At 44.3% G+C, this 14,055-nt stretch overlaps 1 protein-coding gene across 1 annotated transcript in view; it reads left to right on the top strand.

Moving 5' to 3' along the window:
• LOC149441017 (thialysine N-epsilon-acetyltransferase-like) overlaps window positions 1-13,311 on the top strand; it is a 41,664-nt gene extending 28,353 nt beyond the window's left edge. The window contains exons 4-6 of the mRNA XM_089657865.1: window positions 415-516; window positions 2,116-2,156; window positions 12,680-13,311. Coding sequence (XP_089513991.1) covers window positions 415-516; window positions 2,116-2,156; window positions 12,680-12,880 — 344 coding nt within the window. The 3' untranslated portion in view covers window positions 12,881-13,311. The remainder of the gene's footprint in view (window positions 1-414; window positions 517-2,115; window positions 2,157-12,679) is intronic.
• The last annotated feature ends 744 nt before the right edge of the window (window positions 13,312-14,055 follow it).

Consider the following 14,055-nt stretch of genomic DNA (forward strand, 5'->3'; position numbering starts at 1 on the left):
GATGGTAAAAAGTGTGTCAATGAATTGTCCAGAACAGCTTAAAAAATGTACAAAATTGGATTAAATGTATTTTTTTTCCAGTAAATAATATTGTAATTAAATTAAAAATGTCCTTTGAAATTAATGGTGGGCTATAAAGTGAAGAATGGAGCTATGGAGTGTCTAGTGGGCTTTGGGTGTTGGTGTCATGAAACAGACACAACATGCTTGTAGATTGCGGCAGACTTGGCTCTCCGTTCACTGGCTCTGGTCGGGTTATATATATATGTGCTTACAAAGTCTCTTCTATCAAATATAAAAAAGGTAATTGGAATAATAGTCATTTTTTAATTTATTTTTTACAAGTTCTCTTCCATGAAAAATACTCATTCACAGGCTATGAAATATAAACTGGGTCCATTCTTATGTCTTCAGGGCCACGGTTGGTGGGTTACGCCGTGTCTCACTACATCTACAACACGTTTAAGGGGCGAGCACTATACCTGGAGGACCTCTTTGTCATGCTGCAGTACAGAGGTGGAGTATATTGGATCTATGATGGGGGGGAGGAGCGCCAACCAGATTACGTGATCATCCTTCCCGATTTACCTCTTACAGTCACCACAATCTATGATGTCACAGTGTCATGTAAAAATGGTGGACAGACAGGTCTTCTTGTGTTCCATAAGTTCTGTATTTTACTACACCAGAACATTTGTCTACTTTGGAGGTCTGAAGGAGTACATATATGACTGGGTGGGGCAAGCTCCGTCCTGACAGAACATACATGTATGTCCTGTCAGATTCTGGCCTGCTAGGTGGCCTCAGGGCCACGCAGTGGGACAATCCCACGATGGCTGTGTCCCTCAGACACAGCGCATCACAGATCGGGACATGAGCTCTCTGATTTGCCCTCCTGATCATGTGATGGATGTTTCCAATCACAGCCATCACACAATGTAATTTTTATGATTTTACTTTTCGGCTGTACAGAGTGCAGCCATTCCGCACCAGTTCACCAAGCACGATATGTCCCTTATCCAAGTGCACATCAACATCTGTACCAGTGTCCCATCAACATGTGCACCAGTGTACCACTGCACAAACACATCTGTCACAGTATACCAGTGCACAAAAGCATCTGTCCCAGTGCACCAGTGTCCCATTAACATCTGCAATAATGTCCCATTGCAACATCAGCATCTGTTAGTGTGGCTAGTGGACCATCAACATCTGTCACAGTGTACTAGTGCACCAAAATAATCTGTCAGTGTGCCAGCGTCCCATCAACTTCTGTGACATTGTACCAGTGTCCCATCAACATCTGCAATAGTGTCCCTATTGGACCATCAACATCTGTCACAGTGTACTAGTGCAGCAAAACCATCTGTCAGTGTGCCATCGTCCCATCAACTTCTGTCACATTGTAATAGTGTCCCATCAACATCTGCAGTAGTGTCCCATTGCAACATCAACATCTGTCAGTGTCCCTAGTGGACCATCAACATCCGTTGGTGTCCCTAGTGGACCGTCAACATCCATCGGTGTCCCTAGTGGACCGTCAACATCCATCGGTGCCCCTAGTGGACCGTCAACATCCGTCAGTGCCCCTAGTGGACCGTCAACATCTGTCGGTGTCCCTAGTGGACCGTTAACATCTGTTGGTGCCCTTAGAAGCCTGTCAACATCTGTCAGTGTCCTTAGTAGAGCATCAACATCTGTCAGTGTCCCCAGTGGGATGTGTATTGTCCTGACGTTTGGGGGGATTTGTACTGTCCTGACATTTGGGGGTATCTTGTCTCCGCATGGCGCGTCTCCTCCCTATACTGACCCCTCTTGTCTCCGCATGGCGCGTCTCCTCCCTATACTGACCCCTCTTGTCTCTGCATGGCGCATCTCCTCCCTATACTGACCCCTCTTGTCTCTGCATGGTGCATCTTCTCCTTATACTGACCCCTCTTGTCTCCGCATGGTGCATCTTCTCCTTATACTGACCCCTCTTGTCTCTGCATGGCGCGTCTCCTCCTTATACTGACCCCTCTTGTCTCTGCATGGCGCGTCTCCTCCCTCTACTGACCCCTCTTGTCTCCGCATGGTGCATCTTCTCCTTATACTGACCCCTCTTGTCTCTGGCAGGTAAAGGCATCGGCTCCAAGCTCCTGATGGCTACAGCAGAGGTGAGGACACTGGGGATTCATACACACCCGGGGGATAATGTTTAGTGTATTATTCTAGAACTAGCTGTGTGCACAGGTGTGCGTTCCTAGTCCTAACCGCTCTGTTACTGACATAGACTTGCATGATATTTATGGCTCCGGACCGACTCTAACCTAGAAGAGGTATCAATAAATGATCATTCTCAGGCGCTGTGCCCCATAGGAAGAGAGCATTGGTATTCACTCACTGACCACTTTATTAGGTCCATCTGTTCAAATGGTTGGTAAAGCCGGCTATACATGGGTTGATTTTCGAGCGATTTTTCGTTCAAAAATCGGACCTAAGAAAATTTGCTCGATTTTTGCTCTGTTAGTGAGGCAATGGCACCAGCCGCTTTTTGTGGTTCCTCCCCTTTTCGTTTATCAGACATGTTGGAAAATCTGTGAAAAACTACCGATTTTCTAAATCATTGATGGCACCATCGGACTACAGAGCGAACAATGTTTTTGATTTTAGAACCAAAAATCGTTCAGAATTTGAACCATGTACGGCCTGCATAAGTTTAGGTTCACACCTATGCAGGTTGCATTTGAGCCGTTTCTGCATTGCGTTTTTGCACTTGCAGTTTCTGCAAAACGCTGCAGAAAACGATTAGGTGTGAACCTGGGGTAACACAAATGACTAATCATCCAATCACACGGCAGCAACTCAATGCATTTAGGCATCTAGACGTGGTGAAGGCAACTTTCTGAAGTCCAAACCGAGCATCAGAATGGGGAAGAGAATCGCTTGTTTAGGACAGGGGGCGGAGCCTATCTATGACGGTGTAGGAGAGCACGGTGTGGGTGCTCTCTGTGGGTTCTCCACCGCCTCGGATACCCGGAGAACTGGTGGTGCAGGAGCTGGGGGACCTATCTGAGCATGGTGGGTCCCGGAGTTAAGATGGTGGCCCCGTGAGCGGCGAGGAGTGGGTGGACCGCGGCATAGGGACTTGCTGGAGGCTCGTTGGAGGAAGTTCGGGTTGTCGTGCAAGGTTGCCGGGGAGACGAGGAGGCGTGTCATGATCACATGGTCAGCCGCAGAGAAGCTCTGGGTAGGGGAAATCCAGCTGGTGTTCCGAGGTGAGAGAGAAGACGCCGGTTCACCCCCCCAGAACACAGTTTTGGATCTGGATAAACTCTCCCATGGGCAGCCTGCCTCCCCTAGTATGGAAATGAGCTACCCACAGGGGAGAGAATTAAGATGGCAGTAGAGACCCAGAGGAATCCCCCCTTGAAGAGAGCAACAGAAGGGGACAACAGAAGAATCTGCTGGTAGCCTGTAGCTGTCTCGCCAGAAGAAAAGCAAGTAGAGGGTGAGTGTGAGCAGCTTAGGCTGGCCTACTTTGTATAATAGTGACTGTTTGATGCTTAAAGGGTAAAGAGGATATATGGAAGGGGGATTCCCTGGGGGGACTGAACAAGATAAGGAGGAATTAAAGCAGCCTAGAAGAGAACTAAGTGAAAAAGTGGACAATAATAAGTTTGGAAAAATTTGGGTTCCTGGCGCCTATTGGTTATTACTTCTGTGGTGCGTGTGTTGAGGAGAAATAATACGCATAGAAGAGATGAAGAATAAAAATGTTAAAAGCAGTGGGCCAAAGGGGTCTCAAACTGGGACGATAAAAAAATATACGTCTCAAGGAAATGTGACTCCAGAAAGGTCTCAAGGTGTTGGTGAAAAAAGTGAACTGGAAAGTAGTATGGAAGGTAGCCCTAGACTCTCCCTGGGAAAGAAATGTAGTAGTCAACAAGTTACAGAAAATTTGGAGATGAAAGAACCTGAAAAGGAACTACAAGTACCGAATAAGAAAGAGATGACAGATATGTTTAAGAATCTAGAAAAAACAATAAAGCAAGAAATGGAAATTATAAGGAGTGATCTGGGGCAGATGTTGTCAAGGGTGGAGGAGGCGGAGGAAAGAGTTAAAAACCATGCCCAATATATCTCTGACCTAGAGAAAAGGACAATAGAAATTAGGAAAGACCTAAAAAAATTGCTTTATAAAATGGAAGTTCAAGAAAATAGGGATAGGAGAAACAATCTCAGGGTAAGAGGAGTTCCAGAATCCGTAAAGAGAGAAGAAACATGAGGCCTTGTTTGTAAAATTTTGAACTCCATAGTGGACAGATCGGAAACAGAATTGGTTAATCTGGAAGGTGTGTTCAGGATAGGAAAAATTCAACAAGGAAGTGGAAAAGAGAAACCAAGAGATATAATTGTCCAATTCCAGAAGTGGGGAGACAGAGAAGAGATATGGAGAAAGATTAAGGGAAGATCAATTATTAAATATGGTGCAATGAATATACTGATTTTTGCGGACTTAACATCAGAGTCATTATGGAGGAGAAGATCTTTGAAACCCCTGTTAGTGCAGATGGTAAAGCAGAATGTGCCCTATAGATGGGGTATTCTGGAGTGTTTAATTGGATGGAAGAATGGAGTTACAGCTTATTTGAGATTCCCCGAGGACTGAAGAGACTTTTGTGATAGATTTGATTTACAAATGATAGAGGTCCCTGGTTGGGAGGTTGAAGAAGAAGGGGGTTTAGGAGTTAGAGGGAAAAAAGATTGGCAGTTTGTTAGAAGAGGGAGATAGGGAATAGAGGGAGGGGGGTAGGGTGATGGGTGTTTTTTTTTTTTTTTTTTCTCTCCCTCTTTCTTCTCTCCCTCTCTCTGGGCCTTAAGAATTATTGGGAATATATCGAATTGACTAAGATACATTTGGGGTGGGGGGAACTGTCCATGGTTGGAGTTCAACCCCAAGGTGGTAAATCTATGGTGGGTTTGGTCCTTCAAAAGATGTATAGGCAAAATGTAAGCCTAAAAGAAGGGATTGGTGGGAGGGAGAGGGAGGGAGGGTAGATTGGAGGGAGGAGGGGTGAGGGAGGGTAGGGGGGAGGTTTTTAGGGTGGATAGCTTGGATGAAGAAAGGAGTAATGGGGGCGGAGAGAGAGGGGGAGAGGAGAGGGTAGAGAGAAGGGAAGAGAAATAAAGAAAATGGAAGATTTACGGTTTATAACTTATAATGTAAACGGGTTGAGTTGCCCAGGGAAAAGGTTTAAATTATATAAGGAACTACAACATAGATCTGCCTCACTGGCTTTCCTGCAGGAAACAAGTCAAATGTAAAGTTAAATACTAGATATTATCCATTATGGTATTATGCAGATTCCCCAGTTAAGAAAGCAAACGATGTAGCTATAGGATTTGCAAAGAATATAAGGTTTGAGTTGGAAGATAGGGAGACAGACCCGGAGGGGAGGTTTTCATTTCTGAGAGGTAAAATACAAGGTATTGAATGTACAGTTGCTAATATCTATTGCCCAAATAAGAAGCCGGAGCCATTCCTGAAAAGAGCTTTAAAAAGATTAATGGATTTTAGAAAGGGGTATTTGATAGTAGGTGGGGATTTTAATTTATGTATGGACTGACAAATGGATACGACTTCTTCTACACAAAGAGAGGGGAGTAAGTCCCTAAGAGTACTGAGGAAAGTGATAAGGGAGTATCAGTTGGTGGATAGTTGGAGAATCATGCACATGAAAGACAGAGACTATTCCTTCTTCTCAAAGGTACATGAGATGTATTCTAGGTTGGACTATGTACTGATAGATCACCGATTAATAGAGTCTTTGGTTAAAGTAACAATAGAGGTAATTTCACTCTCAGACCATGCCCCGGTTGTAATGAAAGTAGGATGGGGAAGGAGGCCTCCAGGAGGGTCGGTTTGGAGGTTGAATGAGGCACTTCTAATGGATCAAGAGACCGAAGATTGGAGAGCAGATTAGGAGATATTTTGAGGAAAATGAAACGGGAGATGTGTCAGTAGCTACAGTGTGGGAGGCCCATAAGGTATATATAAGGGGAATCCTTATCGCAATTGGGGCAACAAAGAAAAGAGGAGAGAGAAAATCAGTGGGCTCCTAAAGGAATTAGCTGAGCTTGAACAGTTGCATAAAAAGAATATAACAAAGGAGATACTGCAGAAAGTAAAGAAAAAGAAAGAAGAATTAGAGATTATGATGGAGGAAGAGAGTCTTTAACAAAGTGTTATGTGAAAGATATAGATGGGGGGATAGAACAGGAAAGTTTCTAATGAGAGCTTTGAGGAAAAAGAAAAATAGGAATTATATAGATAAAATAAAGAACCCCAAGGGAGAACTGGTTCACTCAACTAGAGATATTGTGAAGGTGTTTAGGGATTATTACAGTAAACTTTATAACATTGCCCCCCAAGATTTAACATATAAGGATGGCATAGCAAAGGCGGAAAAAAGAAGAATTTATTTAAAAAATGCAGGCCTACCGAAATTAAATGAAGATCTTCTGAACTCTCTAGAATCTGAAATTACGAATGAAGAAATAAAGATAGCATTAAAAAGCTCTATGACAGGTAAAAGCTCAGGGCCAGATGGGTATACTGTTAGATATTATAAAAAATACAGTGAATTGTTAATACCTAAACTGAAGTCCTATTTCTACGCCTTGGGGGGAGAGATGGATTTGAGACGAGAATCCCTGCAGGATCAGGTGGTCCTCATTCATAAAGAAGGAAAAGATCCCACCCAGTGTTCAAGCTATAGACCAATATCATTATTGAATACAGACACGAAGATATATGCAAAGATCTTAGCAAATAGACTGAAAGATTTAATGCCCAAATGGATACATGAAGATCAGGTGGGTTTTGTTCAAGGGAGAGAGGGCAGAGACAATGGGTTGAGATCATTGCTGCTTATTCAGAAAAGTAGAAAGGAAAGGACTCCAGTGGTGGTTCTTTCAGTGGATGCAGAGAAGGCATTTGATAGAGTTAACTGGGGATATATGATGGATACATTGGAGGTCCTGGGAGTGGGAGCTAGAATGAGAGCATGGATAGGAAAGTTGTATAGGAGGCCCTCTACAGTGGTTATGGTAAATGGGGAGATGTCGGAGTCATTTGAGATGACAAATGGAACAAGACAGGGCTGTCCGCTGTCCCCATTGTTGTATGTTTTGTCCTTGGAATCACTGTTGGCAACAATAAGGAAAAATTCAGACATAAAAGGAATATGGGTAGGAAATATAGAACAAAAGGTTGCCGCTTTTGCGGATGATTTATTGTTTTATGTTGGAAACCCTAGGATAACGCTACCTAACTTAATGAGGGCATTGAAGGAATGTGGAGAGATGTCAAACCTAAAAATTAACCCGGCTAAAACAGAGATATTAAACATAAATCTTCCAAATAAAGAAAAAAGGGGGATACAAGGGAAATTTCCCTTTGTATGGAATGAGAGAGAATTAAAATACTTGGGGGTAAAACTCACTTCGGCATATAAAAACCTTTATAAATCAAATGATATAGTAATGTTAAATGAAATTAGAGGGGAACTAAAGAGATTAGGAGGAGGAAATCAGTCCTGGTTGGGACGCATAAATCTGATAAAAATGGTAGTTGTTCTGAAAATCCTATATAAATTCCAAATGGTCCCTATTAAGCTTCCAGAGGTATATTTTAAGATGATTAAGAAGATGATGATAAGATATATTCAGGGAAATAAAAAACCGAGAGTATCTTATGAAGTGATAACTAGAAATAAAGAGAAAGGAGGATTGGGAGTGCCAGATTTTAAGAGATATTATAAAGCAGTAATTTTGGCTAGAATATTTGATTGGACACATAATTTGGGTCACAATAGAAAATTCACTTAGTGGTAATAATTTAAGTAGGAGTATATGGGTGCCACCAGAGTATAGAGGTTTAAAAGAGAGCACAAGTGTGTATACTTTAAATGTTTTAAGAGTGCGGGATAAAATGCACAAACAGTTAAAGTGGGATTTTAACTCATTCTTGATGCCATTGAGAAACTCAAGGTTTTTCCCGCCAGGTAGTGTCAGGGACTGCGGGTCTCGCAGCGGTGCACAGGTCTGCACATACGCAGATTGCCTAGGCACACTAATGTGCAGGCACTAGGACCTGGGCGGCGGCGGCAATTGCACCAATGACGGTGCAGGGTTCACTGTTTAAACTGGCCAGACGGTGACTAGGTTGCCGCAAGGTCTAGTTCCTGCACCCGTGTTCTGAAGTGTGTTCCTGTTGCCGATCCTGCTTGTCCTGATTTGTGTTGACCTTCTCCTGCTATGACCCCCGACTGGTCCTTGACTACTCTCCTGCCTGTTGCTATATGACTATTGGACCTCCCGTTGCTGAACCTTGGCTCGTGACCCGGCTGCTCTCTGTCTACTGTTTAGTACCTACCTGCCTCCACTGTTACTGGCCCGGCTAGTCTGACTACGCTCATTCCTGACTGTCATCCATCTATCCCGCTCGGGACCTGGACTTGTCAGCCTCTTCACAGCAGGCTCACCCCCGGTACGTACCCTCTGCGGGACCCTTCTACCACAGTTGGGTGCACTCAGGGGTCATGACTTGGTTTCAGTCTTACACCAAGTCCATCCCCACCATCAGGGGCTCTGGTGAAAAGGCAGACTGGGACTTAGACTCCGCGTCCTGGGAGCTCCCGTTCTGTGGATCACTAGAGATTCTGCCGGGCGGTGCCTGACAGGTAGGGAGGAAATCTCAGGAAAATGGATCAGGAATGAGGGAGCCCAGTTGAGAGATATAATGAGGGGTGTAGAACTGAGAACACTTAAGGATTTGGAAAAGGAAGAGGGAAAGATTTTCATTAAGATAGATAGTTGGAGCGATAATCAATTAAAATGTTTTGTGGGGAAATTGCCTAAACCTTTGAGATCTAGAAAAGATTGGAATTTGTTTGAGAGGCTGTTGGAATCACGGGGTGATGGAAAGCATGGTACGGCAAAAATATATAAAATTCTCACTGAGTTAGACATAGGTGAAAAAAAATGAATGTATATAGAAAAATGGGAAAGAGACTTGGGGGTGGAGATAGATGAGGTTAAACAGAAAAAAATGTTTAGATTGGTTCACGAAAGTACACATGAGGTGGAAATGAATTCCAAATGTTTGACAAGAGGATATATTACACCGAGTATAGAGCAGAAGAAGAGTGGGGAGAAGTCACCTTTGTTGGCGGGGGTGTGGAGAGATTGGCACGATTTATCACATATGGTGGAAATGTCCAAAGATACAAGTATTCTGGAGAAGAGTGGTTCATCAAATTAGAAAGATTACAGAAGTTGATATTAGTTTGGACCCTGGAATCTGCCTTTTACGTAATACAGAATTATCAGTAACTCCACTATCATTCCCGCCCCGCAAGCCAAAGTCCTTGGCTTCATTCTTGACTCGAACCTCTCCTTCCAACCGCATGTCAAATCACTTACAAACACATGCAGGCTCCACCTCCGCAACATTGCCAAGATACGTACCTTCCTCACCCCAGACACCACCAAACTTCTAGTACACTCCCTCATCATCTCACGCCTTGACTACTGCAACTCTCTTCTCACTGGCCTACCCCAGTGCAGGCTCTCCCCGCTCCAGACCATCCTGAACTCAGCGGCTAGACTCATCCACCTCACCACCCGCTCCACCTCTGCCACCCCCCTCTGCCTCTCCCTCCACTGGCTCCCGATTGCCCAACGCATCAAATTTAAACTTCTAACCCTGACCTACAAAGCCGTTCACAACACTGCTCCTGACTACCTCACCAACCTGATCCCCAAGTACCGCCCTACCCGTACCCTTCGCTCCTCACAGGACCTCCTTCTATCCTGCTCCCTGGTCTCCTCCTCTGCAAGACTTCTCCAGGTCCTCCCCCATCCTCTGGAACTCACTGCCCCAATCCATCAGACTGTCGCCTTCCCTCCTCACATTCAGGCGCTCCCTCAAAACCCATCTCTTCAGGGAAGCCTACCCCACCCTCACCTAACGGCCATCCTCCCTCATTCCTCCCACCACCTCACTCCCCTCAGCCACTTCCTACTGTACCATTACCCCCTCCCTCCTAGATTGTAAGCTCGAAAGAGTAGGGCCCTCTTACCCCTCGTACATTGTTTGTTGTTGTTGTACTGTGCCATGTATTGTCCCCCCCCCCCCCCCCATTGTACAGCGCTGAGCAAACCCTTTGGCGCTATATAAACTCCATGTAATAATAATAATCAGTAAATAAATGTAAAGAATCAGGTGTATGGTACTTTTTAAATGCAGCCGCCAAGGGTTTGATCCCCAAGTTCTGGCGCCAAGTAGAAGCTCCAAAAGAGGAGGACTGGATAGATTGAGTGGACCATATTGTTAGATTGGAGAAATTATTTTATATTCAGGAAGATAGGTTGGTGACATAATACATGAAATGGAGAAAATGGGAAGAGTTTAGATCGAAGGGGAATAGATGAAAAAAGGTCTCTCTTGTTCCAGCCCCTCTGTAATAAAAATACCTTTCAAGTCTCTTTTTCTCTTGCCTAAGAGCGGAAGGTGAAGAGAAGAGCGAGGGGGGGGGGGGGGCAATTTTAGATTTTGTTAAGGGGGGGGATGGGAGAAATAAGGAAAATATAGGAAATGAGTGTATAATTTTGTTTTTGCTGTTATACGAATGTAAAGAATTTATACTGTGGATCTTAACTTTCCTAATATTTTAAAAATTAATAAATATTTAAATTAAAAAAAAAAAAAAAAAAGAATGGGGAAGAAAGGGGATTTAAGTGACTTTGAATGTGGCATGGTTGTAGGTGTCAGACGGGCTGGTCTGAGGATTTCAAAAACTGCTGATCTACTGGGATTTTCACACACAATCATCTCCAGGGTTTACAGAGAATGGTCCGAAAAAGAGAAAATATCCAGTGAGAGTCAGTTGTGTGGAAGAAAATGCCTTGTTGGTGTCAGAGGTCAGAGGAGAATGGGCAGACTGGTTGGAGATGATAGAAAGGCAACAGTTACTCAAATAACCCCTCGTTACACCCAAGGTATGCAGAATACCATCTCTGAACACACAACACGTCCATCTTTGAAGCAGATGTGCTACAGCAGCAGAAGACCACACCGGGTGCCACTCCTGTCAGCTGAGAACAGGAAACCGAGGCTACAATTCACACAGGATCTCCAAAACGGACTATAGAAGATTGGAAAAACGCTGCTTGGTCTGATGAGTCTCAATTTCAGCTGCGACATTTAGATGGTAGGGTCAGAATTTGGTGTAACCAACATGAAAGCATTGATCCAGCCTGCCTTGTATCCACGGTTCAGGCTGGTGGTGGTGTCATGGTGTGATGGATCCATCCTGCCTTGTATCAGTGGTTCAGGCTGCTGGTGGTGCTGTCATGATATGGTGGATCCATCCTGCCTTGTATCCAGGGTTCAGGCTGGTGGTGGTGGTAGTGTCATGGTGTGGTGGATCCATCTTGCTTTGTACCCATGGTTCAGGCTGGTGGTGTCATGGTGTGGGGGATCCATCCTGCCTTGTATCCATAGTTCAGGTGTGGTGGATTCATCCTGCCTTGTACCCACGGTTCAGGCTGGTGGTGTCATGGTGTGATGGATCCATCCTGCCTTGTATCCATGGTTCCGGTTGGTGGTGGTGGTTTCATGGTGTGGTGGATCCATCCTGCCTTGTATCCACAGTTCAGGCTGGTGGTGGTATCATGGTGTGGTGGATCCATCCTGCCTTGTATCCATAGTTCAGGTGTGGTGGATTCATCCTGCCTTGTACCCACGGTTCAGGCTGGTGGTGTCATGGTGTGATGGATCCATCGTGCCTTGTATCCATGGTTCCGGTTGGTGGTGGTGGTTTCATGATGTGGTGGATCCCTCCTGCCTTGTACCCATGGTTCAGGCTGGTGGTGGTACCATGGTGTGGGGGAGATTTTCTTGGCACTAGCAAGGTGAACCTAATAAAGTGTCTGGTGAGTGTACATTGTATTGTAGAACTAGCTGCACACGCAGGTCTCCGCTCCTAATTCTAGGAGGAGGAGGGATTGGTGTTTACAACAAGTGTCCTGGTGATGGGACACCAAGACCGGTAGCATTGTGTCCTGCCAGTCAGCCACTTCTGGTGGTGGTTGTGGTTGTTGTTGATGTTGTTTCCGTGTACAGAAATTGTATATCAATCCTACATTAATATCTCCTAAAATTCTTCTGATTTTCTCATTCTCACAATACATTTTTCAGAGCCATGTTGAGATTTGCAGCTACCAGAGGGTGCAACACCTGGTGTGTTGGCCACTGAAATCAGCATCTTTTCTGAACAAGTAGTGCGTAATGAGCCACATAAGTGTACTGCACCCCAGACAGTGGCCCCACTGACCTGAAAAGGATGGAGTCGTGGACACACCCGCTTTTTCTATGGGTTAGGTCCACCCACATTATAAGAAGTGGAATCTGTAACTCTTCAGGCTCCTAGGGCATGGGGGGGCTTTTCCACCAACACCAGAGCTGAGAATACGATATGAGCAGCACACTGGATGGATATGAGACCCCCTACTTAGTGTGGTGTTGTAGTAATAGGACGATCCCTTGAAGGGGGGTTTATATTTTCTGGCCGCTGATGTTATAACATAATGGTGGCTGTGACCGTCCTCACTGTCTCTCCTCTCTCCACAGCTGTGCCTGTCTCTGGGTTGTGCCCGTCTCCAACTCTCCGTCCTGGACTGGAACCAGTCAGCCATCTCCTTCTACCAGTCCCATGGGGGACGCAACGTGTCCGATGAGGAAGGGTGGCGCATGATCTGGTTCCTCCCTGAAGAACTACGACAGATGATTTCTAAGAATACTGAGCGGGCCGGAGACCCCGGACTGTCATGATGCAGCTGCACCTCATGTTTCCCCACAAGGAATTTAAGGGGTGCTCCACACAAAATTGACATTACAAGTGAATGGTGGTGAGTTGATTCACTCGCTGGCTTCTTTTATCTCTCAGGAACTTCACCTGTATGGTCTGCTCAGCCGTGCTCTCCGCCCACCTCATGACATCACAATAGGAGCTGATCAGAAGCTACTGGGGGAGTCCACTGAAGACTAAATGATCAGTTATGGGTGGAGCCTTTTTTTGGAATCTCTACCTGGCTATGATAGGCAGAGGTAGTAGGTTCCCTTGTCCCCCAGGGATGTTCCTAAATCTTTGATGAAGACTATTACATTTGCACTTTATGTATGCATTTTTTTTCTCTATGGACATAATATATTTTAATTTTTTTTTTTTAATAATAAAATAAATAATGATATAACAAAACATAGATCACGTCTCCAATAAACATTTAATCTCAGGGAAAGCAAACGAGATATGGGGTCACGATACAAAAACAACCAGATGGTGAAGAGTATTTCCCAATGAGCAGCTCAAACATATGCGGAGTATTCTAAGACAATATTCATAATTTTCTGTATTCTATATAATTCTTTTATCTTAATAAACTAATAAACAGGTTCAAAACCCAGGAGATCGAACAGATTGTAATCCCCAAGTAGTGAAAACCACCTAAGTAACCAAACGTTACCATGAATAGGATTAGATCATATGTCGCACACATGAAGAAAGAAAAAACAAATGTGTGGGGGGAGGGGTGGAGAGTGGGGTGGCCCACATGGAAGAAAAATATATTTGAAATATATTTTTTTAAATTTCTTCCCAAATATATTAACATATATTTGAAATAATACCATTTTGGCCGTATTCAGTATATTTCAAAGTATATTAAAAAAAAAAAAAAAAAAAAAAATATATATATATATATATATATATATATATATATATTGTGGCAGTGCGGTGTCCTGCCACGGTCAAAATCAAGCTGAAAACCCTGGATTCTTGACCAGGCAGGTTGAGGGGCTCCAGAGAGTTGATGTATTGCAGAGGAAACTGGCTTTTCGGTTTCCTCATTTATTCATTAAGTCTGTTTTAGGATCTGGAGCCTGGAGATTTCAAAGAGATCTGGGAGGGATGAAATCTCCAATCCGGGGTCCGTGTTTTTGAGAATCCC

Source organism: Staurois parvus, unplaced genomic scaffold, assembly GCF_062004578.1.
Source record: "Staurois parvus isolate SC_StPar_1 unplaced genomic scaffold, SC_StPar_1.0 ptg001036l, whole genome shotgun sequence".
Lineage (NCBI taxonomy): Eukaryota > Metazoa > Chordata > Amphibia > Anura > Ranidae > Staurois > Staurois parvus.